Source organism: Pygocentrus nattereri, chromosome 8 (assembly GCF_015220715.1).
Source record: "Pygocentrus nattereri isolate fPygNat1 chromosome 8, fPygNat1.pri, whole genome shotgun sequence".
NCBI classification, from domain to species: domain Eukaryota; kingdom Metazoa; phylum Chordata; class Actinopteri; order Characiformes; family Serrasalmidae; genus Pygocentrus; species Pygocentrus nattereri.
Window position 1 is genome coordinate 12181222 of NC_051218.1, and position 25260 is coordinate 12206481.

General features: G+C 39.3%; 1 protein-coding gene across 1 annotated transcript; it reads right to left on the reverse strand.

The window, feature by feature from the left end:
• Positions 1-318: 318 nt before the first annotated feature.
• Positions 319-18508, reverse strand: scyl1 (SCY1-like, kinase-like 1). Its single transcript, XM_017722714.2, has 18 exons — positions 18319-18508; positions 16963-17103; positions 15747-15869; positions 13841-14061; positions 12586-12676; positions 12022-12177; positions 11519-11677; positions 9657-9764; positions 9418-9531; positions 7479-7634; positions 6970-7158; positions 6649-6724; positions 6287-6475; positions 5954-6084; positions 5767-5847; positions 5153-5524; positions 4636-4717; positions 319-2728 (listed from the first exon to the last, which is right to left on the reverse strand). Exons 1-18 carry the CDS (start codon positions 18424-18426, stop codon positions 2604-2606), a joined length of 2622 nt encoding a protein of 873 aa, XP_017578203.1. The 5' UTR covers positions 18427-18508; the 3' UTR covers positions 319-2603.
• Between the last annotated feature and the right edge of the window lie 6752 nt (positions 18509-25260).

The following is a 25260-nucleotide window of genomic DNA, read 5'->3' on the forward strand; positions in this document are numbered from 1 at the left end:
CATACTACACACAGACGTACTCACATATACAGACACATCTTTCACCTCAATTGACCACATTTCATCTTTAGTTTTAGGTAGTGTTGTGACCCAAAGCAGTCCAGTCTCTGCCCTGAGTCCCGGATGTGGTGTTACAACTAATTAACGTTTAGATAATGTTCTAATTTTAATTTCATCTGTTCTCTAATGTAAAAAAGTAATTACATCAAAAGATTAAACAAACATTCTTGCAAAACATGAAAAAGTATTACAGTAAAAAAGTTTAAAAAGTTTTCTTGCAAGAATGGAGAAGATGAAAAACCAAACTTCAGCCGATGGTTCTTTTGAGGAAGGAAAACGTTTTTATTAAGTTTCAAATGACAAGATGGCTCCCAGAATCCAAAACGCGGAGATTCAACACAATACATCAGTTTTTATATTTTTTTCCAAATGTGCTCATCACCCCTCCCCTGGGGTGATTTCTTTACTCCGCCCTGCTGAACATCCTCGGGTTCTCATTGGCTATCATTATATTCGCTATATTAAATTTTCTTTTAGACACCTATATGCTTTGTCAGACAAAGACCATTTTTTATGACTCTCCATATCGGGCCTTCTTGACCTCGAGCTGGGCACCTTCCTAATTATTTAAGAGTTACGGCCCATTCCTGCTCACTGCTTATCTATTTCCTCATTAAACTGCTTATTTATTCCTCATTAAAGGCTAGCACAAGGCAGGTGTCCGCTTATCTCTCTTATCTATCTTTCTAACACTGCAACAGTGCCTGGCACTGACACCCTCTCGCCTGGAAGTGTAAGACCTAACTTTTTAACCGAGCCAGATAGGCCCAGGTAGGGTTACTTTATACTTTATTTTAATAACTTCTAAAGTAATGATTGCTGCAAACCTCTTATTAATGATGACTCAGATGTATTTTATCAACAATTCTGTCAGTAGTATAAAAATCGGGTGCTCCCGGTCATGGTTTGACTGTCATCTGTATGTATTACAATGTATTCTTATGTGTATTACAATGTATGTTTTCTAAGGGGAGTAAAGCTTAGTGTGCGCAGTCTGTGTCGCTCGTCTGTGTAGGGCCCCAAAAGGCCACTTCAGATGTGCCGGGGTGCAATAAATTCCTATGGTGAAAACAGGAGAGTTCGGGACAGAGGATGGATGGTTGAGACTTGGAGAGATAAGCCTGAACTCATTGTTTTGGCCTATAAGGGAGAAAGAGCGCAGCTGAGTCCACACTGGGGTGATGGGCGCTTCAATGGCTCTCAAGCCAATTTAATTTTTTCTCTTTCACCTTTGTTAAACTTTTTCATATTTAGCATGATTTTTGTCTTGATTTATATTTTTCATATTTTTCTTCAGTATCAAAAAATTGTTTTGTCCAGCGGTTTCATCCAATAAACTGGCAAAACTACTTTTGGACTGGTTGTTTTTACACCACAATGGACAATTTTCCATTTTTCACAATCTTACACGTCAGAGTCTGGCATTTCTCTCTGCAACCTACTAACATGCAAACCCCACTAACCTAATAATGCAAGGAAGGCAGATTTAGGGTACACAATAAAGCACTTTGCCAGTTTTTGTGTCCAGAACAGCTTGCTGAAGGAGACCTTTGTTGCTGCTTACACAGTGCTTGGCAAGAGAAAGCTAGTGCATTGCACTGTGGTTGAGCAACAGGCAAAAACAGGGCACAGTATGTCTGGGGAGGCAAGCTCCCTTCAATTTTTATTATAATCACTATTACTTCTTAAGGTTGTATTTTCAAGAGTGCACATAATACACGATTCACCCTCCTCAAGATATTGCACCAGATCATAAAAACCAACATTCAGACCAAAGGCATGTCATAAAATAATATTAAAAAATGTATATCGTTCCACATCTTAATGCTTCCCACACCATATCATACAGTACTTCTACAAAAAGAAAAGGAAAAGAAAAAGAAGGCACAAAGCAAAAATAGAAGGAACACCCCTCACCATACATTGTCGCAAGCCCTGCGACAGCATGTGGAGGCTGTCATGGTTAATTTGTTTTTCGTAACATATTTCTGTTCATGCAAGCACTGGAATTATGCAGGTCTGCCTGGGACAGTGATTGTGTGACAGGGTTTTAACTGCAGAAGCACTTTGAGTCTCTTTCATCCAACAGATTTCCTCTCAGGGTTCAAGCGTTCAGTGTTAAGTGTATATTTAACATACACACATACTACAATATCTAGGTTGAAGTACACATATTTTTTAATATAAAAAAAAAGTCTGACTCTCAGTGCCATTGTCCAGCAAATGTGTCCATGCACACGATGAACTGATACTGTAATCAGTATAAAAAGGACCATGGTATGATTCTAATAGCAGAGGCGATATAAATATCGTAGTTTAGGCTGTGTTGTCCATTACTCAAACATATCTAGTTGACGGGTGACTATGATATCACTTTCACTCCGCCCCATCCAACAACCAAAGAAATAGCAGTTCCGATTCCTCCAACTTCAACATCATGGATCATGGAATGTTTCCTTAAGATCAAGCACTGACCAATGACCTTCTACCGATCCATCAGGGACCTCAGCTTTGCCATGCGTCTGTTCTGGTTGCTTCATTTCTCAGTCCAGCTTGCGTGCACCCAGTTTGAGAGGGCCTTTGGCTGCCTTCCGCTCTGCCCTCTTGGCCTCCAGCTCTCTTCTTCTTTCCTCACGCTTCTTCTTGGCTAACTCTGCCTTACTAAGACCTGAAAAAGGAATATGAGCAACATTTACCTTCAAATAAATTTCCTGCAATCCTAAAAACTCATCGTGCTAACAAAACATGCCTGCAGTTCTTTGCTATTTAATTTTCATGTTACTATGGGCTTTTAATTTTCTATCAAGTAATACAACTAACCAGAAAATGTAATTGTATAAAATGAATTTTGTTGCAGAATGTATATAATTATTAAAATATGATGTTTGTACTCTTCAAATTCACAGGCCTGAATTTGTGGGAAGCTGTAAAAAACAAAGCTGTAGATAATTCAGTAACTCTATAAAGATTGATCATGAAGTAAAATTGCCATTCCAAATGCCTTACATTTGAAAAGTGATCAAATCCTGAGGCAGACAGCCTGACAAGAAATGACTGTACATAAATAATTACATTATTTACATATAATTTATTACTTTTTTTCCTGTTCCCCCCAAAAACGTAACATTTAGAAAAATATATAGTTTGCACTGATAATAAAGGTTTAACAATTTCAACTTGTATTGAAAAGTCAAGATTTGTGTATCAGAAGCCTGTAGGGCCTATATGGTCCTTGGATTCTTCTGAGGGTCTCTCATTTAATATATTTCATGGAAAAAAGCTGGGGGCACTTTATCAGAATAAGATGGACAGGAAGGGCTCATGCACACAACCACTTTTAAACAACTGGGCTTTTTATAAATAAATTACAAATTGTAGAGCTTGTAATTTTTGCGGTTTATTTTATTAATGGACTGTTAAGCATCAAAAAGATTAATCAGAGAACATGTACTTATTTGAGCCAAACTGATCTGTGAAGTATATAATTAGAGCTCTTTAGAATTCTATTATATTAAATACAACCCCAAAAAACAGAATACGATGACTTGCAAATCCTTTTCAACCTATAATCAATTGAATACACTACAAAGACAAGATATTTAATGTTCAAACGGATAAACTTTATTGTTTTTTGCAAATATTCACTCATTTTGAATTTGATGCCAGCATATGTTGCTCCAAAACCTGTATACACCATTCAACATTAATGGTGTCTTCACAGATATGCAAGTTACCCATGCCATGGGCAATAACTATTAACTGTGTTCACTGACAGTGGTTTTCTGAAGTGTTCCTGAGCACATGTGGTAATATCCGTTACACAATGATGTCGGTTTTTAATGCAGTGTCGCCTGAGGGATCGAAGGTCACGGGCATTCAATGTTGGTTTTCTGCTTTGCCGCTTACTTGCAGAGATTTCTCCAGATTCTCTGAATCTTTTGATGATATTATGGACAATAGATGATGAAATTGCATATTGAGAAATGTTGTTCTTAAACTGTTGGACTATTTGTTGCCCCTGTCCCAACTTCTTTGGAACGTGTTGCAGGCATCAAATTCAAAATGAGTGAATACTTGCAAAAAACAATAAAGTTTATCCGTTTGAACATTAAATATATTGTCTTTGTAGTGTACTCAATTGAATATAGGTTGAAAAGGATTTGCAAATCATCGTATTCTGTTTTTATGTTTTACCAACTTGTTGTAACTAAACTGAATTAAAATACTGAAGGTGAAAGTATGTGCATTATGTCCCTAGTGTGCATGTAAGCTGCATGCATGGTGCAAACATTATCATATGAATACAGGGCACATATTCAGGAACTTCTATTTATCTGCTTCATCAACACCACTGCACTGTATGTGTATATAAATTCTTTGGATGCATTCATGCAGTGCAAACATTTTAGTAAATAATGCACATACAACACTTTGGATGTTGAACACTTTGACACTTGGAGTGTCTCCACTGAGAACACTGGATTAGGTTATATAATGATGTGAAAGTGAATGCACAATCAGGCATTTAAAGTACAGTAAGATTTCTTAAACAACATTGCTAAAAGTGAAACTGACCCTGATCCCCATCCAGTGACTCCCAGTTCTCCTCCGTTCCCCAGTCACCTGCAGCATTCGGTCCCCAGCCATCATCAGCCTTCTAAAAAAGAACAGAACCAACATATGCACACAAATTTAGGCTGGCCTTCATTTTAAACGTTTCATGTCAAGAAGGTGAAAAAACCTAACCAAACAGATCAATCATGTTATAACAGTCTGACAAGGGAAAAAATGGCTGGTCCACGCAGATGTCACACATGTTGGCATTAACTAGTCAACCTGAGATGCTGCAACTGAGGTTTAAAGCTTCAAATGTAAAGGTTGGAATGGCTTTACGTTACGCAATGCAAGTGACAGGCCTGTTTAGTTTCACTTAGGTTTTAAGGAACTAAAGTTGCATAAAGGCTTCACCATGTAAAGCCCGAAATGCAGAAACCCCATTTGCTTTTCATTTGTCTGTCTGTACATCTTTTCATCAAATTTTCTTTCACAACTGCATTTTCTATTCTCACTTCATTTTTCTCTCCCTTCTCACCATAGAAGCAGCAGCAGGGCTGGCCCTCTGGGATATGCTAGAGAGCAGATCAGATGTTGTCCCTTTCCCACCTGCACTGTCCCAGTTATAGTCACTGGCCAGTCGCACAGCTTCCTGTCCAGGGCTCGCACTGGTACTCTTAGGGATGAAAGCTGAGGAAGAAGAAGGAGTAGTATTCCGTGGTGTTGGGGTGAAGCTCTCTGCAAGAGCCCCATCGTCATCCCAGTCGTTACCCCATCCCTCATCAGCAGGTGAACTCTGACCTTGTCCATCTGCGTCCTTCTCGTTGGACCAGCTGTCATCAGCATCCCAGCCAGAACTGCTCCAATCTGAACTCTGCTTTTTCATAGCTCCAGAGGAAGTCCTACCAACCTGGAAAAAAAGAAGAAAGCATAGATGTTGGTTCCCTTTTCAGAGCCATAAGACCTTGAAAAATTAACACCACTTTGCAGTTTTACAGCGCAGAACTGACTGTACTTGTGCATTTTTTCAACAATTATGCTGATATTCATATGGTCCCCTCATGACACTTGAGGGATGAATCCACACTAATAGTCTCTCATTCAGTTTACACACATGATATATACATACTTATATGAGCATAGTGTACTTACACTGCTTTTTTTCTGGGTTGAAGACATAGTGGACCAATCAGAGTTCCAGTCATCTGGGTCGGTCTGTGCTTTCTCAGGATCCTGACAGCAAATAGATTGAAAAAAGGTAATAATGTTGGACATTTTACAAGTAGTTTTATTTAAATGAAAAACTACTCTCCTGACAAACTTTTGCGTGCGCAATCACCTCAAGGCTTCCCCAGTCTTCATCATCCCATCGATCTCCAACTGCTTCCTCTGCCTCTTTTGCAGCTTCGGATTGATTAGGAAGAGTAGATAATGTAGGTGCACTGGGAGTGAGCGCCTGTGTCTCTGAGCCTGACGTAGAGAGAAAAAAAAAACAGGCATTAAATAAATAATTAATAGCAACTTCAAAGTACTAACTGGAAAAAAAACAACATTCTAGAGTAGTCAGCAAAATGACAGGATGAGAGGAAAATGAGATCAACATTAAAAGCAGCCAAATTCGGACTCCTGTTGCTACAGCAACCCCATTTAGAATTTATGTTCTACAATTCACCTGCTGCATTTGTTGCACCTGTGGCAGCTGAAGGCTGAGGTGTGGATGCGTTACCAGCTGCTGCCCCTTCACTGCCTGCAGGTGCATTGCGTATGAGTTTGGAAGTGAGCGAGGAGACGCCCGTCACTGCCCAGCCTGCCCACGTCGCTGCTGAACCACCAGCCTGTGCAGACGCAGTTACATCCTTTTCTGGAAGGAAGAAGGAAAATTTTAAAAACAGATTTTAAAAAACGTGAACACAATTATTTCTAAAACAGTTTTCACATAACATCATATGATAACAGCATACTACCATATTTTAATACATTTTTTAAAAACCCATTAAGCATTTTAAAAGCAGTTAGGTACATGAGCTGTCATACCCATTTCAGCTAGTTTAGATGGGTCATCAGAAACAGTCTCCAGCTTACTCAGAAAACTCTTAATGGCTTTAAATGCCTACAGGATAGTGGGAGAGGACATTGGTTATAATTAGCCTATTATGTCAGATTAAATCATGTCAATAAGTTATTTAAAATATTACATTATTTACAAATGCATGACAGACATGATTAATACTTCATGTTAGAAATTAAATTGACACAGAATTCTCATACAAGTTATACTTACTAGCAAAAAGTACATCCCAATGTTGAGAAGACTACAGCCAGGGTAAGAGCTAGACTCAGTAAGTGGTTATTTACCTGGTCTCGGACGTTCTTGTCAGGGTCCACTGTGAGTGGGCAGAGGGTGGGCAGGATGCGTGCGGCACATTCACTCACACTATAATAATGATGTGTGGCAGCAAAGCCCAGCACGCCAGCTGCCCGTGATGCAGGGAAGGGGTCTTTAGTGGCTCGGGAAAACGCGGAAGTCAACACTCGTTGGCGCATCTGACCCAATATAGAAACACAGGTAAGAAGGACTAAAATATTCTTCAAATATCCATAGGCCTTTAGACCATCTTTATGCCTACTTCATACATTTCTGGTGGTTAAATAGCTTACTGTTGCTGAACACATACAACTAAAATCTGTCCAAAACATGTAATAAATTTATCAAAGGCAATCAGTCTGATGCAATCAGTTTGAGTCTGATGCAATAATAAAAGCTGACAGTTTGCTAGACACTTGCCTTAACATCATTATTACTGTTATAGTGTGTGGTGCAAGAAACATGCAAATAGTTAAAAGAAGTTAAAAGTGGCAGTTACCCCTGCATTAAGATAGGGGGCAATCTTGCCCAGGCAAACAGTGGTGTTACAGCGGATAGGACCCTGATCATCTCTAGACTGCAGTCTTGCAAAGTGCCGCATCAACTCCTGATTCAGGTTGGTTTCGTTCAGCTTAGGAGCTAACAGAAGCATAGACTACAGAAAAGAAAAGAACAAACATGGCAATTCATTTCTCATCCAAAAGTTCAAACAGTCCTCTAACCCAAATCCTAGAGGGTCTGTATTCTTCATATAAATTACACTGAATTTTCCCTTACTGGTCTTACACAATTCAACATAAAGGATGAGTTAAAGGAGGTCTGTTACAGCAGAAATACTACACTTTGCAGTGCTACAGCCCTCTTGCACTAAATCAAATTTTCAAAGATTTTATTCAATGTTATCTTGAATATTTGAATATTCTTAAAGAATGCCCACACAACCCCAAAAAACAGGCCTTCACAGCCAGACTGTGCAACAGTTTCTTTCCACAAGCTATCAGATTAAAGTAAAATATTACTCCAGTAAAAGTAGAAGTCCTTACTCTAGACCTCAACTTGAGTAAAAGTACAAAAGTATTTGCCTTCAAATATACTTAAGTATCAAAAGTAAAAGTACTAAAAGATTAATTATGGCTCTAATTTCCTGTTATCATTTTTGTAACAAAACTCACTTCATGAACTCATTTTAGGTGAAAATACTCCAGTGTCTCTCTTGGTAAACCAGTCTTTTAATAGAATGTCATTAATTAGTGATGCTGACGTCTATTAAAATGATCATAAGCACAAAACACTGAAGCTGAACAGTTTCCATCAGGGAGAACTGAGTGGCTCTCAAATCACTTTTACAAACAAGCAAAGTTTCAGTTTAAGATTACTTTGTAAATTAGTTACAAGCTGAAATAAAAACTTGCTTTAAACTCAGGATCACAAATAAGTTTTCCTTTACTATACTGATCTGTAGGTCTCTGTTCATAAACATAAACTAACCGAAAATAATTTACTATAAAATGATGAATTCAGAAAAAAAGAAACATGCCAGTCACGACTGCATATGTGGACATATTTCTATATTGTGGTCTATTTACACAAAGTTAGGTCAGTTCATCATGTGCTTCAAAATTTTTACACTGCTGCACTGACGTTGAACCGTGTGCTTGGACTGGGTTGGTATGACACTGTGCCCAGATTGGTGCTCTTGATTTGCACTTCTTTTGTTTTGACATGTTGTTTTTATACACACAAAAACCAAAAAGAATTACAGATTTCTCAAAATGTAGTGGAGTAAAAAGTAAGATATTTGACTTTGAAATGTAGTGGAGTGAAAGTAAAAGTCACCCAAAATGGAAATACTTAAGTACAGATACACGAAAAAACTACTTAAGTACAGTAATGAATTACATTTACTTAGTTACTGTCCACCACTGCTATGCTCACATCTATACATCTTTAATAACTGATATCATCACCACCAACATTAATATTTTTTTTTTTATTATTATGATTTTCATTGCATGGAAATGCTAAACCAGTGATCCTGCTGATCTGGCAACCTTGATCAGGTTGCTGGCCTTGTCTTAACATCACTGAGTGGCAGAGAGCTTAAATGAAAAACAACTTTTTTTTTTTCCAATTCAGTAAATGGGGGAACGACAAAGGTTTTCAAGCCATTCACAAACACTTTATACTGAAGCATGAGTCTGTTGTGCAGAGCTGGAAAATGCATGATAATTCTGACAAGCTACTTAATGTTTGATTTCCCATGGAAGTGTGCAACTTAATAAAAGTGGTTAATGTGTCGTTGCTTCAAACAGCTATTGGGTTTCGAAAATCTTAATGATCAAATTTACTGGATTTTACTGAATATTTGCTGCAGTAGTATTCTAGACACTCAAATTGATAACTTTTACCTTGAAATTACAAATCAAGTAAGTAAATACCTTGACGGTTTGTTCTCTAATGGCTGGGTTTGTGTCTGTGAAGCCATGAACTACATGAGGAAATATTTGAGAGTTGACTGCTGCCTCATTCAAATACTGAATAAACTGCTCCATCTGTGTAAAAAACACAAGGAGAACAAAGAAGGCAATGAGAAACAAAGAATGATCATTTAATAGGCCTAGTGTTGTGTATACATATATATTTAATTTAAAAAATTAGGGTAAGCAATAAGGATGACCTGCTGCAGAAGTCGTATCCTCATCGCTCGATCAGTAGAGGAGAACATCTTCACTATGACCGGGATGATTTTCTGTTGATATTCTTCAGCAGACAAATACTTTCCCACCTGAACACATATATAATAAAAGAGAGCATTGGGTCTCATTCACCAACTGTCTGTAAAAAGAAATTTCTTATTAAAGCCCACCTATGCAGTTTTTTAAAAGATTCTGAAATACATCATTGCTTTCTTATTTGGGATTTTTTATTATTTAAGAACAGAATCTACACACACTCGAGAAACTCAACAAAGGTGTCAACAATTCTGTGGTTTAAGAACACATCATGAATTTGACAGACTTCCCCTTAGGGCCTTTCTCCAGAACCAATAAAAAAAAAACTGGAAGATGAGGGCCATTGTTGTTGCTTGGAGAAGACTACTGTTACTCTTTGTTTCTCTCTCTTCATTCATGAAAACTGGTTCATGCTGCCCCCTGCTATGTCATGCCAACCTTCTAGTGGTTTACCGCACTGAATGAATCACAAATTACTCATGTAACAAGTTATATTATAACTTGATACAATATTACGTTATAACATTATATTACAATTGTACAACAAATGCACTAAACCGAATGCACTCTTGACTGCAATGCCACATTATAACTAAAGGCTACAACATGCTTATTGTATCTTCTTTAGAGTGTAAGTTTAAATACAGCATTGCACTGAAATTTTGACAATAGGCTGCAAAAATAGTCAAAAATGACACTTTCCGTTTTCTCCTGGGAAAAAAAAATCTTGCTGGAAAAACCCCAAAAGATTAGATAGGCCTACGATGAAATGTCAAAATCTAAAAATGAACAAGTCATCTGAATGACAACAAAAACAACAAATAGTGATTAAAAACACAAAAAGTTTTCATTCAGTACAGACATATTTAAAGTCAGCAGCAGCAGACCATCAGTTGGAAAAATGTCAGCAGTGTGGAACTTTTTTACTGTTTCTATGAGGATATCAGGCAAGCGATTTATAATCTCTGCTCATATTAAGTATCAAGAGGGGATACAACATGCAGGAACTACCTTCACTACAGGCTTGATACCACTTGAAAATATGGCCTCCCACTTGATACACAGAAGACAGCAAAACAACACTGCAGAAAGGAAAGTTCCTACTGGCTCACAACCATTTGTAGTCACAGCTTTTGAAATGAAATAATTCACAAATGAAAAGCACAAAGTATAACTAATATTACTCAAATAATTCAAATTTACAGTCTTGAGTAACCTTTAGTACTTAAGGAGGCACATTTGGTGATAAACATCCTGAAAGTAAGTTCACTAATACAAACGGTCTTTATTCATTAATCAGCCCAGTTTCACTAAATGCAGATTTTATCAATAGTAAGTGTATTTTCTTGATTTCCCTATGGTTTTCAAGTGCATTTACATAAAAACATTAATAAAACGGCAACTTAATTAATTGATTAATTAAACAAACTTTGTTTCTGAGTTTTGTTTTTTAGCCAGAGGTGTGCTCAATTGCATTGCATCAATAACTAACTAAAAAGAAAAATGACAGGATCTGCTTAAATTACACCTTTATAAGGAACACCTGAATCCTGCCTAGCCATTTTTTCAGAAGAGGTCTAACTAAACACCACTAAAGAATTTTATCTAAAACCATAGAAACATCAATAGTACTAAAAAGTAATATAAGTAACAGTACCAAAAGTAATATGTTGTTAATTTTGTACGAAAACCTCTTTTTTTAGCCACTTACTATTTTTTGCAGGATTAAAAACTCGAATTCCCTTCGCTTTGTATCATAATTTTGTGATTAAGTGAAGGGATTTGGCGTACTCTAAAAACACATTACCTTAAAGAGTGGTGTGAGCACAACTGCACCAGCATTGCCAAACTCAAAGGCTGTGAGAAGCTGAGGCAGAACTTTGTGTTTACAGAAATCTTCAGGGAAGGAGTCCAGATTATCACTTAGATCCTGGAAAAACTGTTGTTTCTCTGCTGGCTCCTTAATCTAAAAGATAGATATGTCTCATAAAACACATATGCAAAAACAAAAACAAAGAGCAGATGACATTACTATGATATACAGCCATAATCAGCCAGAAAGTGTAGCCAAAACAAAGCTGACAAAACCAGCATATCCATTTTCCTGCTAATAAAATATTAAAACATGACGTACCAAAGTAGCTGATTAATAAGATAACTATAGCCTTGAAATGACCCCAAAATAACTTTGTTTTACCAGAAGTCATGTACTTTAGACTAATTAACATACACATATACACATAACATATCACATACATGTAGCTTTATAGTATTCAATTGAGCAAATGTACATAGGTGATGTGGCACTACCTGTATCTGTTCCAGAAAGAGGTTACTCTCCACAAAGCTGTTGCTTAGAAAGCCTCCAGCAGAGCGGCAATTCTGCAAGAAGCGTGCTGGATTTGGCCGAGCCTTTGGGTTTGCCCCTACCAGCTCACAATAATGTGGTACCAACTGCTTTGGGATCTGCCAAACAGAGTTGGGGTACATGTATGAAAAGCATATTTTGACTGAACTCAAGCAAGTATGTCTTATCTACTGTAGATAAAATGAGTGGAGATAAAATATGAGGATAAAAATGATTGCTCATTAGTTCTTTCACCCTCCAGCTGTATCCTCATGTCTTCAACACTGATAAATGTATTTGTTTACATTTATATTATATATGTATAAAATAGGCCCACTTAACATATTATAGAATCCTTTGCTAGCCTAAAACAAATCACCTGTGATAGTTTTCCTTGCTCCTGCCCCTGCATAACTGACATCCATACTTGATCGTCACCTGTGTTCACATGCTTAACTCTAACTTCCATGCAAATAAACTGTTATATATCACCCTAGATATGGTCCAACAGCACCAAGCTGTGTTACCTTGCCGAGAGATCGTAGAGATGAGGCACGAGGCAGAGGTCCATTAAACACTTCCCAAATTAGACAACCCAGCCTCCACACATCACCTGACCTGGTAGAGAGCAAACACATGTCCATTTACAAATAGTGTGGTAGAATCCCATGCAGCAAACAAAGCTAAAAGAAGACCAGAACCACTTGATTAACCAGATGAACTGGTTTCATCTACTGAATGAAAAAAACTGAAGACTAGTTGAACAGATAGATAACAATTAGCAAACAGGGCTGCCAGTATCTATCATCTATTATATTAGTAATCACGTAAGGTACCAATTATTTTATTTTGATGATTAATCGAGTAAAGACATTTTTTTATAGCCAAACAATAAAAATAGGCTTAACTGCACAATAACATACTGTGCAATATTTTAGAATCTTTGAAAGATTTTACTGAAAAATACAAACACAAACCTTAACAAAAAGGCATTTAAATGGGTGCGTAAACTAGCCTATTTCATAATGTGAGGGACAGTAGAAGAACCTAAAATATGTATTATCAGAGTATCCACAGGAATCAGCAATAGCAAGTGATACTTTTTCACATAGAGAAATCTTCAATGAATGTGACATGGACATGCATATCACATATGGGAGTATGTACCACTACTAAGATAATGTTAATTTGCAGTTGCACATCTATAGAAATGTTAAATGTTATGATAGTGCCAAGTTATTGGTGGCGTACATACTCTCTCCATACAGGGTTTAGTACTACTCATGTCAGCTCCACTTGACATTTGAAACACTGACATTTGAACCATTTGTGAACATTTATAAGGCCTATTCTTTACTTTGCATGTAATTTTACAGTCAATCATTTGGTAAAGCCTAACTACAAATATTACTGGAGGGGCCTGTTAGCTCTACATCGAGCTGTTCAGCCTAAACCTAGCTAAATAAAATCTTTACTTCATATAAACTTTTACTTTATATTTGTGACAATCATACCACATATACAGGAAATTTAAAACTACAAACATATATGCATTCCTAAGATCCTGCTGGTGTGGGATTCCTTTTTTTCAGTGATGCACACAAAAACAACTTGAGTGCTAACAGCTTGTATTGAATCAGCTTATGCCTGGTTTATCATGACCTGTGGATACCCCGTTTATCATTCATTCATCAATCATCTTAAAAGATGATTAATTAAGAATGCAGAATATATCCAATTCATTTTGTAAATAATTTTTTCTCCTCCCAATGTCATACTCACCACTTCTCTCCTCCACTGTTGGGGCTCTCTGGGGGGTCATACTTCTCCAAGTCAGGATTCACCACTTTGGCTGGAGGTAAGGAGGAGGGTTCACCTTGGTCTGAGGTCACGTGATCCAACCCTCCTAGTTTCCATTCACCCGCTCGGTCCACAAATATCGCCCACATCCCAAGGTTATTATGGAGAAGATGACAGTCATTCACCAAAAAACTCAGTGCTTTCTAAATGGAGATCGGTCAGAGAACAGAAAAATACATAAGTCACTGACAGGCGAGAAGAGAGACACAGAGATAGTAAACAAGACATTTGTGTCAAGGGATCCACAATAATATCAGAATCATATCAGTATTAACAGCTGCATTTTATTCATTTTATCGTATTTGTAAAATAAATGTTACATTTCTTCGTAGTTCTAATCCAGGTGGATCTAATCCCATTTTCAACACTTAATATGTGCATTATCATTGGCCTCAAACAGATATGTACACTATATTGCCAAAAGTATTTGCTCATCTGCCTTTACACGCATATGAGCTTGAGTGACATCTCATTCTTAATCCACAGGGTTTAATATGGTGTCAGCCCACCCTTTGCAGCTACAACAGTTTCAACTCTACTGGGAAGGCTTTCCACAAGGTTCAGGGGGGCATTTATGGGCATTTTTGACCTTTCTTCGAGAAGCACATTTGTGAGGTCAGACACTGATGGACAAGAAGGCCTGGCTCAAAGTCTCAGCTCTAATTCATTCCAAAGGTGTTCTATCAGGTGGAGGTCAGGAGTCTGTGCAGGCCATTCAAGTTCTTCCACACCAAACTCGCTCATCCATGTCTTTATGGACCTTGCTTTGTGCACTGGTGTGCAGTCATGTTCGAACAGGAAGGGGCCGTCCCCAAACTGTTCCCACAAAGTTGGGAGCATGAAATTGTCCAAAATTGGCCTGCTGAAGCATTAAGAGTTCCTTTCACTGTAACTAAGGGGCCGAGCCCAACTCCTGAAAAACAAACCCACCATAATCCGCCCTCCACCAAACTTTACACTTGGCACAATGCAGTCAGATAAGTATGTTCTCTGGAGTGACTAATCATGCTTCTCTGTCTGCCAATACAATGGATGACTGGGTTTGGGGGTTGCCAGAGAACATGTCTCCACTGCTCTAGAGTCCAGTGGCAGCACTTTACACCATTGCATTCAACGCTTTTCATTGTGCTTAGTGATGTAAGGCTTGGATGCAGCTGCTCGGCCATGGAAACCCATTCCATGAAGCCCTCTATGCTGTTCTTGAGCTAATCTGAAGGCCACATGAAGTTGGGAGGTCTGTAGTGATTGACTCTACAGAAAGCTGGCAACCTCTGCACACTATGCGCCTCAATATCTACTGATATTTTACGTGGCCGACCACTTCACGGCTGAGTTGCTGTCGTTCCCAATCACTTGCACTTGGTTATAATACCACTGACAGTTGACTGTGGAATATTTAGTAGTGAGGAAATTTCACATCTGGACTTGTTGCACAAGTGGCATCCTATCACGGTACCACACTGGAATTCACAAATGTTTGTAGAAGCAGACTGCATGCCTAGGTGTTTGATTTTATACACTTTTGGCCATGGAAGTGATTAGAACAGCTGAATTCAATGATTTGCATGGGTGAGTGAATAAGTTTGGAAATATAGTGTACAATAAAATTATTAGACATCGCCAACAGCCCAGAATTCCCATATTAGTGCATGCTTATTCACATGTACATGTAAATCAGCGTGACAACGCGTATGAATATGAATCAATGTGTTTAAGACCAATGAGTAAAAGAGAGTGAATACATATATAATGATGTGTAAAAAAAATAAGAAGTAAATCAAAAATCATGTTTCTCTCATTCTCAGTGCTCTCTATTCCATATACTCACCACAATCTGATGAAGGCCCCAGGAAATCTCCAGCTCCCCTGAGCCCCCACCCTCTGCCCGAGCTTTCAAGTGTGCAGCAAGGGGAGTAATTGGCTCAGTGACCAAGTACAGGCTTTTATCCGTCTGCCATCAAAGGAGAAGAAAAAGAGCAACTTCAAGATACATCTTTATGGTCACTGCTCGGAGCAACAGTGGTTGATTGATAAATTGATCCCAGATTGATCATCACAGTACTAAACTGATAATGGGCGCACAAAGCTATTACCTGTTACTGGTCAGTCATATGAGCCTGAACCTTTAACATGTCACTACTCTGTCAAGTCCAAAAAGAGAAAATCTTGTACTAATTATACATATGAATTACCATGTTATTTACTATCTTATCAAAAACTATCACAGTTAAATAAATCTGAATATTAAGGTCTCTTATTGGCTTATTCAAGACTTCAGTACAGCACAGTACCTAGAAGATGACCATTTCTCGAGAAAGTCATTTTAACATAAATAAGAACTGCTAACAGCTGGCCTATCTATCTCTCAACCTTCATTAGAACCACTGAGGCGCCATTCAAGATAAAAGAGACCTTGGATTTGCCTGCTGTTGACTGGCATGCATGGTAGGCACATTTCACTGTGCACAGACACAGGATTTTATCACTGTCACCACTGTAAATGTTACTGTGCAACAATGGATCAGAATCTAAGCATAACTGACTCTAGATCATAATGAGACATGAAAGAGAGAGACAGTAGTTTTCATTGGCAAATACTTGCACAAAGCAGCTATGTGAGGATGCAAATTACTCAGTCACTCTTTCATGTCTCATCAACTCATTAACCTGCAAATGGAAAAGTAAGAAAATATAAAAATAAACTATGTGTATAATGAGTTCACAATTTAGTATTCTCATGATTTTTTTTACCAAAATTCAAATGATGACCCATGTTGTTGCATAACTTACTAACAATAGTGTTGGGAGACTAAAGGAGTGCTGGAGCTAGGAAGTGCTAATGGTTTGGTATTCAAATAAGTCACCTGCATTAGATGGCATAATAACAGAACATCCATTCCCCACAATGTGTGTCATAGTTTTGCGTGGTGATATCCCAACGTACTTTTACACAGCAAGTATCAACTGCACCACCGAAACATTACATTTTACTTTATTCTTGGGCAAAACTTCATCTTCTTAAATCACTATACAACAGTCCTCACCTCCAAACCATCTACATAGGACAGGATGTTGGGATGCCTCAGAGTCTTCATGCGCTTGAAAGCTGCTTTGGCCAGTTGTGTCTGCTCCTCTGTTCCCTGGGCCACTTCGTACAAAAAGACAGACACTGGCTCTCCAGTTGTCTACAGAGGAAATGGGAAAACGTTTAAAGAAAAATGCACTGGTAAAGACAAACAGTAGCTTCAGGCAACCATATACTGTCACAAAGTAAAACTGTTTTTGAGTGTGCTTTAAGAGAACAAGTCAGCTGTTGGCAAAACAGGAACAGACATTCCCTTGGGAGAAAAATAAATAAATAAAAATCACCTGTGAAGTCAAAATACAATTGTAATATTTATTAAACACTTCACACTTTTTGTACGCAATTTTTGAATTCATTCACTTACGTTTATCACATGTGTCACATTAACCACGCAAAACATACCACAGGTGTACTTGTGAAAATGTGCAATTTCACGGCATGACATGTCACATGTGATCACATATAATTCATATGACGTCTCGTGCAATCAAATATGTTGTCATGTGTTAATGTGTGAACGTGTTTATTAGAAAGACCACTTATAACCGCGTGAAGATCTACTGACTTTGCTGTAACGTTTCAGCGATCACCCTGTTCCGAGTCCCGTGAGTGTAGCTTTAACTGCTGAATATGACAAGAGATTAGCTAACCTAGCAGTTTAACAATTTTTTTATTTAACAAAACACAACACAAATAAAAAGACCAAAAGAAAAACCTAAAATGTTCATTCTCTCAAAAACGGCCAGTTAGCTCCGTTGGATCAAGAAGCTAGCCAAGACGGTTCACTTATTCAGGTTTATGCGTTAGCTGACAGCTAGCCGGCGAGGAGCACAGTACATATGCAGTGTATCTCCATAAAGGGCTAACCGTCATATTCACCAAAACACAGGCTTTCTTCGTGATGCTAAAACGTATAAGAAGATGAGACATGCAGAGCTGCAAATGCTGGCTAAATGTAGCCAAGATAGCAGCAACAGCTAGCAGCTAGTTTTGCTGCCAGTGTGGACGGACTGACGTGGCGAAGATGTTCACCAGCCAGCTACGTGGCTCCAAACAACAAACATCGTGTTTGTTTAGGAGGATTTGTGTTATAACCTCTCGCAGAAGTTTTGGGTATCAGGAAAACCCAACCATAAGAACGCAAACAAATGTAAACATCACACAGCTACGATACAGGAAAGCTGGATGATGTTGGGCGGATTCATGCGAATGCTAACCAGCTTAATACAAAAATTCAGACCGAGGACGGAAACTGCGGCCTTTAAATGTGCAAGCTATATATGTGGGTTTTCCTAGGAGGCCGCCAAAGTCTTACCTTGCGTTTTCCTCGATGAAGAGTCCATATACCCGATTTATCCTGATTTTCCGGTAAAATTTCATAGTTGAAGTCTTTAACAGGATCCCTTGCAAAGAAAGACCACATCCTTCTCTCATTCAGTCAACATCAAACACCGAGAACAGTCACCGGCGGCGGAGCTCGACAGAGGAAAAGAGTCGACGGCAGAGGGAGCCCGCTGCGCTGAAACGGACTGACGTTATTTTATTATTATTATTGTTATTATTATTATTTTAGAAATGTTAACAATATTACGGTGTTTTACGACAACCTCTTAAAATATAGGATTTCGAGAACAGACTCGTAATATTTCGAGAAAAAATCATAAATTATGATGTTCCGACACTAATTCGCCACTACCTAAAGGGAGCTGCCAGGCCTCACAGGAAGTACCGCTCGACCCACAAAAGTTAGAACTGTCTGTTTATGCGCTTGCTCTGCAGTCTGGGCCCTGGCTCTGGGTGGTTTGTGGCTTTCCATTGAGGGATAGGTCACACAACTGGCCGTCCTATGTCTCCCCTCACAGTTAAGGGGTCTTAAGACAATTACAGACTGTAGATCTGTTTCTCTGTATACTTTGTTAGTCCCCTTTTACAGAGTCACCACAGAGCAGGTATTATTTTATCATTCTCAGCACTGCAGTGACACTGACATGGTGGTGGTGTTTTAGTGTGTGTTGTGTTGGTACGAGTGGATCAGACACAGCAGTGCTGCTGGAGTTTTTAAACACCTCAATGTCACTGCTGGACTGAGAATGGCCCACCAGCCATACGTATCCCACAAACAGCATCCTGTAGGCAGCGTCCCGTGACCGCTGATGAAGGACTAGAGGGTGACTAACCCATCAGGTGCAAGCAGCAACAGATGAGCTACTGTCTCTGACTTTACATGTATAGGGTAGACCAAGGTAGGTGTGTCTAATAGAGTGGAAAGTGAGTGACAGTGTTTAAACACTCAAGCAGCACTGCTGTGTCTGATCCACTTATACAAGCGCAACACATGCTCACATACCACCACCATGCCAGCATCAGTGCAGTGCTGAGAATGATTCACCTCCAAAATAATACCTGCTTTGTGGTGGTCCTGACCATTGATGAAGAAAGTGAAAAGTTGGCTAACAAATTATACAGAGTAACAGATGTAGGACTACAACATGCACCTACACAGCAAGTGGGTCTGAAAAATGAATAATGAGAAACATTGTGTAGAAACAAGGAAGTAGCTTTAATGTTGTGGCTGATTGGTGTATATATGTATATATACTGGCATCAAAGCCACTATAATGGATGTTGGAAAGGGTCTAATTGAGCCTAGGGTGAATGTTGGCACAGCATCTGTGCATTCAGACTGCCTTGGGGAAGAAACTGTTGCAGAGTTATCCATTGCTGGCTGCCTTGCCGGTGCAGCATTATGAGGTAGGCAGTGTTGATGGTGGGTAAAGAAACCCTAATGATCTCAGCTGTCCTCACAATCTGCTGTAGGGTTGTGTGGTCTGAGATGATGCAGTTCTCATCATACTGTTTGACAGGTGGTCAGGACACTCTATTGTCCCTCAGTAGAATAGAATGAGGGTAACAGGAAGAGGTTTGCTCTTTTCATCCTTTGTAAGAAGTGAAGTCGCTGCTAGGCTTTTGTGGCTGGGCTGTTGATGAGAGTCCAGGTGAATTCATTAGTAATGTGCACAGAAGAGAACGTGGAGCTTTCATTTCTCTCCACATTTGAATCATTGGTGTGAAGTGCAGAGTGATTACTGTGAGCCCTCCTGAAGTCAACAGTGAACTCTTTGGTTTTTACTCTGCACAAGTCTGCAAGCTGCTCGACCTCCTCCCTGTACACTGACTCATCATTGTTGCTGAGCAGGCCTACCACTGTAGTATCATCAGTAACTTGAGGATATGAATTAAGCTATGTTTTGCAGCAAAGTCATAAGTCAGCTCTATGAATAGCAGGAGACTGAGCACAGCCCATGGGAACGCCGGTGTTTGGTGTGGTGGTACTGGAGGAGGTCTTGCTGACAGAATGAGGACTCCCAGTCCAGGATCTAGTTGCAAAGGTCCAGCGAGCACAGCGAGTCATGAGACAGAGATTGTATCATGGCATATAATATGAAGTTAGTCACTACTTTGAACAGTTTATTTTGCATTTAATTTATGGCGAATGCAAGACTTTCAAATATAAATTTTAGACGTTCACAACTACTGTTTTTCACTATGTAAATCACATGGATTTCAAGCAAATGAAACCCTGAAGGCAAGTTTTTCAAAATTTCAGTATAATGCAACAATTGGCATATAAACAAAATCCTTAAAATGGTTTGATGTGAAATGGTGCATGGGTGATGATAGGACCTTAGGCTGTGATGTCAACATAAATATAGCTATTATATGTACTATCTAATAAATCAGTGAACCAACAGGTTGGGATGCTTTGCAAGATGTAAATAAAAAAAACCAACAACAATGCAATGATGTGCAAATAATGTAATCCCTATATTCAATTGAAAAATGAGAAGGACTAAGACAACATGTCTAATTTTAATGTTTTGTGAAAAATATCTGTTCATTTTGAATTTGATGTCAGCAACACAGTAGCACTGTCACCTCACAGCAAGGAGGGCCTGGGTTGGATTCCCCGGCTGGGCGACCAGGGTCCTCTCTGTGTGGAGTTTGCATGTTCTTTGCATGTGTCTACGTGGGTTTCCTCTGGGTTCTCCGGTTTCCTCCCACAGTCCAAAGACATGCAGTTAGGCCAATTGGACATGCTACATTGCCCCTAGGTGTGAGTGCGTGTGTGTGATTGCGTATGTTTGTCTGTCTGCCCTGCGATGGACTGGCGACCTGTCCAGGGTGTATCCTCCCGATGACAGCTGAGATAGGCTCCAGCACCCCCTGCGACTCTGAGGGAGAAGTGGTTTAGAAAATGTGAAAAGTTTGAAAGTTTTCCCATTCTTCTTTGATAGGATTTTAGCTGCTCAACAGTTTGGGGTCTCCTTTGCTGTGTTTATATAGCACCCATACTCTTTTACTATAGAGCAATGCTGTTGCAATATGTGCAGAATGTATTTTGGCATTGTCTTGTTGAGATAAGCAAGGCCTTCCCTGAAAAAGACATCATCTGGATGGCAGCATATGTTGCTCCAAACCTGTATATATCAGTCAGCATCAGTGATGTGCAAGTCTTTTATGCCATGTGCACTAATGCACCCTCATACCATCACAGATGCTGGCTTTTGAACTATGTGCCATGATTTGAAAAGAAGAATTTTCATTTTGATTCATCGGACCACAAGGCACCTTTCCACTTTGTCTCAATCTCATCGAAATGAGCTCGGGCTCAGAAAACGCGGTGGCATTTCGGGATCCTGTTTATATATGGTTTATCTTTTGCATGATAAGAGTTTTAAATTGCATTTGTGGATTCAATGAAGTGTGTTCACAGACAATAGCTTTCAAAAATGTTTCTGAGCCCATGCAATAATTTAAATGACAGAATCTTGTCTGATTTTAGGCTCTGAAGATTGTGGCAAGCCAATATTGGTTTCTGGCTATGTCCCTTGCGTAGATTTCACTGGAATCTCTGAATCTTTTAATATTATGAACAGTAGAAGATGAAATCCCTAAGTTGCTATTTTACTTTTTTGAGATTGAATGTTATTCTTGATTTGTAGTTCTATATGCCTGTGCTGTCTTTGAGTCATGAACCCCTCATCATTTTTACTTCTGAAAGACTCCATCTGTATGGGATGCTCTTTTTAAACTCAGTCATGATACTGAACTGTTGGCAATTAACCTAATTGGTTGTGAGATGTTCCACCAGTTGTATTTTTAGTTTTACATAACTTTACCTCTTTTCTTGCCCTGTCCCAATGTTTTTAAGAAGTGTTGCTGGAATCAAATTCAAAATGGGCATATCATTTTCAAAAAAATAAAATCACCTTCAACATTTGATATGTCTGTACCATTTCCAGTTAAATGTTGTTTTTTCTTTTTCTAGGACAAATGCTGGGATTTCTAAATTGCCAGTGAATTTCCAAATGTTGATTCATCAGACCAGAGGACACTTTCCCACTTCGTGTGTCCATCTTATATGTGCTCGGGCTCAGTGAAGGTGTTGGATGTTTTGGGATGCTGTTTATAGAAAGGTTTCTTCTTTGCATGGTAGTTTTAACTTGCATTTGTGGATGCAGCAACAAGCTGCGTTTGAAGACAGTGGTTTTCAGAAGTGTTCCAAAGCACATGTAGTGATTTTTTTTTAATGCAGTGCAACAGCCATTGAACTCGTTTTGATTTTCATCACCACTTATTTATATAGCACCTTTCCCATGCTTTACAGGGTTGCTTTACAATCAAAGATAATTAAACACATTAAACAAAAGGACAATACAGGTAAACATTAAAGTATAAACGGAATGATAACACTGTGAAAGCAAGTAAGTTTTCACTGTTCTTTTATTATACTTTATTAGAGAGAGAGAGAGAGAGAGAGAGAGAGAGAGAGAGAGAGAGAGAGAGAGAAAAAAAAGAGGAGGAACTGACAGAATAAGTCTTTGATGTAGTATCATCAGCAAAGGTGAGATTGAGGAGTAAATGTATTTATTTGCAAAAGCATTTAAAGTTACATGGTGTTGGCAGATGACATTGTAATTTGAGTAGAGAGCAGGTGGAAGAGAATCTGGAGAGGTGGAGGTTTGCACTGGAGAGGAATGAAGGTCAGTAGAGACATGATGGAATACATGTGTAAAAGAGAGGAAAGGCAGGTGGAAAGGTGAAGATGCAAGGAGTAGAGGTCATAAAGGTGGATGACTTCAAATATCTTGGGTCAACCATCCAGAGCAATGGACAGTGTAGAAAAGAGGTGAAGAAGAGGGTGCAGGCAGGATGGAGTGGGTGGCGACGGGTGTCAGGGCTGATGTGTGACGGAAGGATAGCAGCAAGAGTGAAAGGGAAGGTTTACAAGACAGTAGTGCGTCCTGCTATGATGTATGGTTTGGAGACTCTGGTTGGTGGCTCTGTCTAAAAGACAGGAGGCTGAGCTGGAGGTGGCACAGATGAAGATGCTGAGATTTTCGCTGGGAGTGACAAGGCTGGACAAGATTAGAAATAAGCAGATCAGAGGGACAGTGAAGGTAGAGCAGTTTGGAAATAAAGCCAGAGAGGTCAGGTTGAGATTGTTTGGACATGTGTTGAAGGAGGAATAGTGGATATATTGTTCAAAGATTGTTGGAGATGGAGCTGCCGGGCAGGAGAAGAGGTAGACCTGAGAAGGTTTATGGATGTAGTGAAGGTGGACATGGAGATGGTTGGTGTTAGAGGAGGCAGTGGATAGGGCAAGATGGAGGCAGATGATCCGCTGTGGTGACCCCTAAAGGGAGCAGCCGAAAAAAGATCGACTGACTGGTTACTTTTTTTTATTCTGCTAATTGATTGAGGCACGCAACCTGGTCCTGGAGATCTACCACTTCTGTTAAGGGGGTAAAGTTCTACAAGATTAGGAACTGCCCCTCATTGACCATGTAGCACACTGCTTAAAGGTGTGCGCCATTATGTAGTTAAAAAACATTGTTAATCAGTTTAAGCCAAATCAAACTAAAGATTTCACACATCCACCACAGACTGATCACAGGTTGACACTGCCCCCCTCCTCCCTCACCTTCTCCACTCATGCTACTTTGACAGCCATCCCCCAAATGAAAAGCAAAAATGCCCCCATTCATGCCTGTACATTTGTCTGGTGTATTTGTAGTACATTTTGCACTGGCTTCATACTGCTGTGTATCTGCATTTTATGTAGTCCTAGGTGCTGCTGTGGTGTTGCACCATGGGAGAACATTTCATTTCAATGTATACAAGGTATATCAAGAAATGACAAAGACCCATTTAAGATTTCCCATTGCTTGTTTTGACTAATAAGTTGTACTAAACCTAAAAGAACATGCAAACTCCACACAGAGAGAGGACCCCAGTCGCCCGGCAGGGTTATCGAACCTAGGCCCTCCAGTTTTATACACATATTTATCATAACGAACACCTCACACTAAAAAGCATGCTAAAGTAGAACTTTAGTGCAGCAGTTCAAAAAGCAAAGACACCGCAGGGAATTGAACCCCGTCCCGGAATCCAGGAGTGCCACCACCGGAGTCTTTTGCTTTTTTTGTTTTCTTATTTGAGGCTAAAAAGCAAAACCTGAAGGAACAAGCCAAGGATTGTTCCCTCAGGAAAAGAAAAACCTCATGACTGCTGCTCTACAATACTCTGGCCTTTTCCACTGGCTTCTCCTTTTGCCTGAAACTACACACAAGACGGCAGGTTTTCCCCATCCCCCAACAACCCCTTCACATATTTAAAGCATCTATGAAGAGTTACTTACAGTGGAGTATTTTCTACATTACTTCAAATCAATTTGTCACTTTTGGCTGACATAGCTTTAGTCAAGGACTCCATGTTCCTACATCAACAGCTGAAATGAGCACATTTAGATGTGCTACTCCAATGCAATATATAATCAAATACCATGCTAGTTACCACCATTCATTCCTCCTGGTCACAGGCAGACGAACTACATGGATCTGAACGACTTTACTCAATCTTGGTCCTTGGTTTCACTTTCCCTGTAACTAGACACAAGCTGCAGGTTTCCCCTCCCAAACATTCCCCGCAAACAACACCCAATTTTTGAAAACATGTTTATAGTAATCAATCTTGGAACTTAGCAATTTCTCCAGAGCTTGACATGCGTGATCCAAGTGTCGCTAAACCTAGAGCTGCAACGAGAAAAAAAAGGCAAATGTTTGGACCCCGCCCCCACCCCCGTTAACACTGCCCAAATTTCAGCCATGAATGTTACCAAAAACTGTCTAGTTAATCATCAAGTATAGGCAGTACGACAACCACAAACTGAACTTATCCCACAGAATGTAGAACG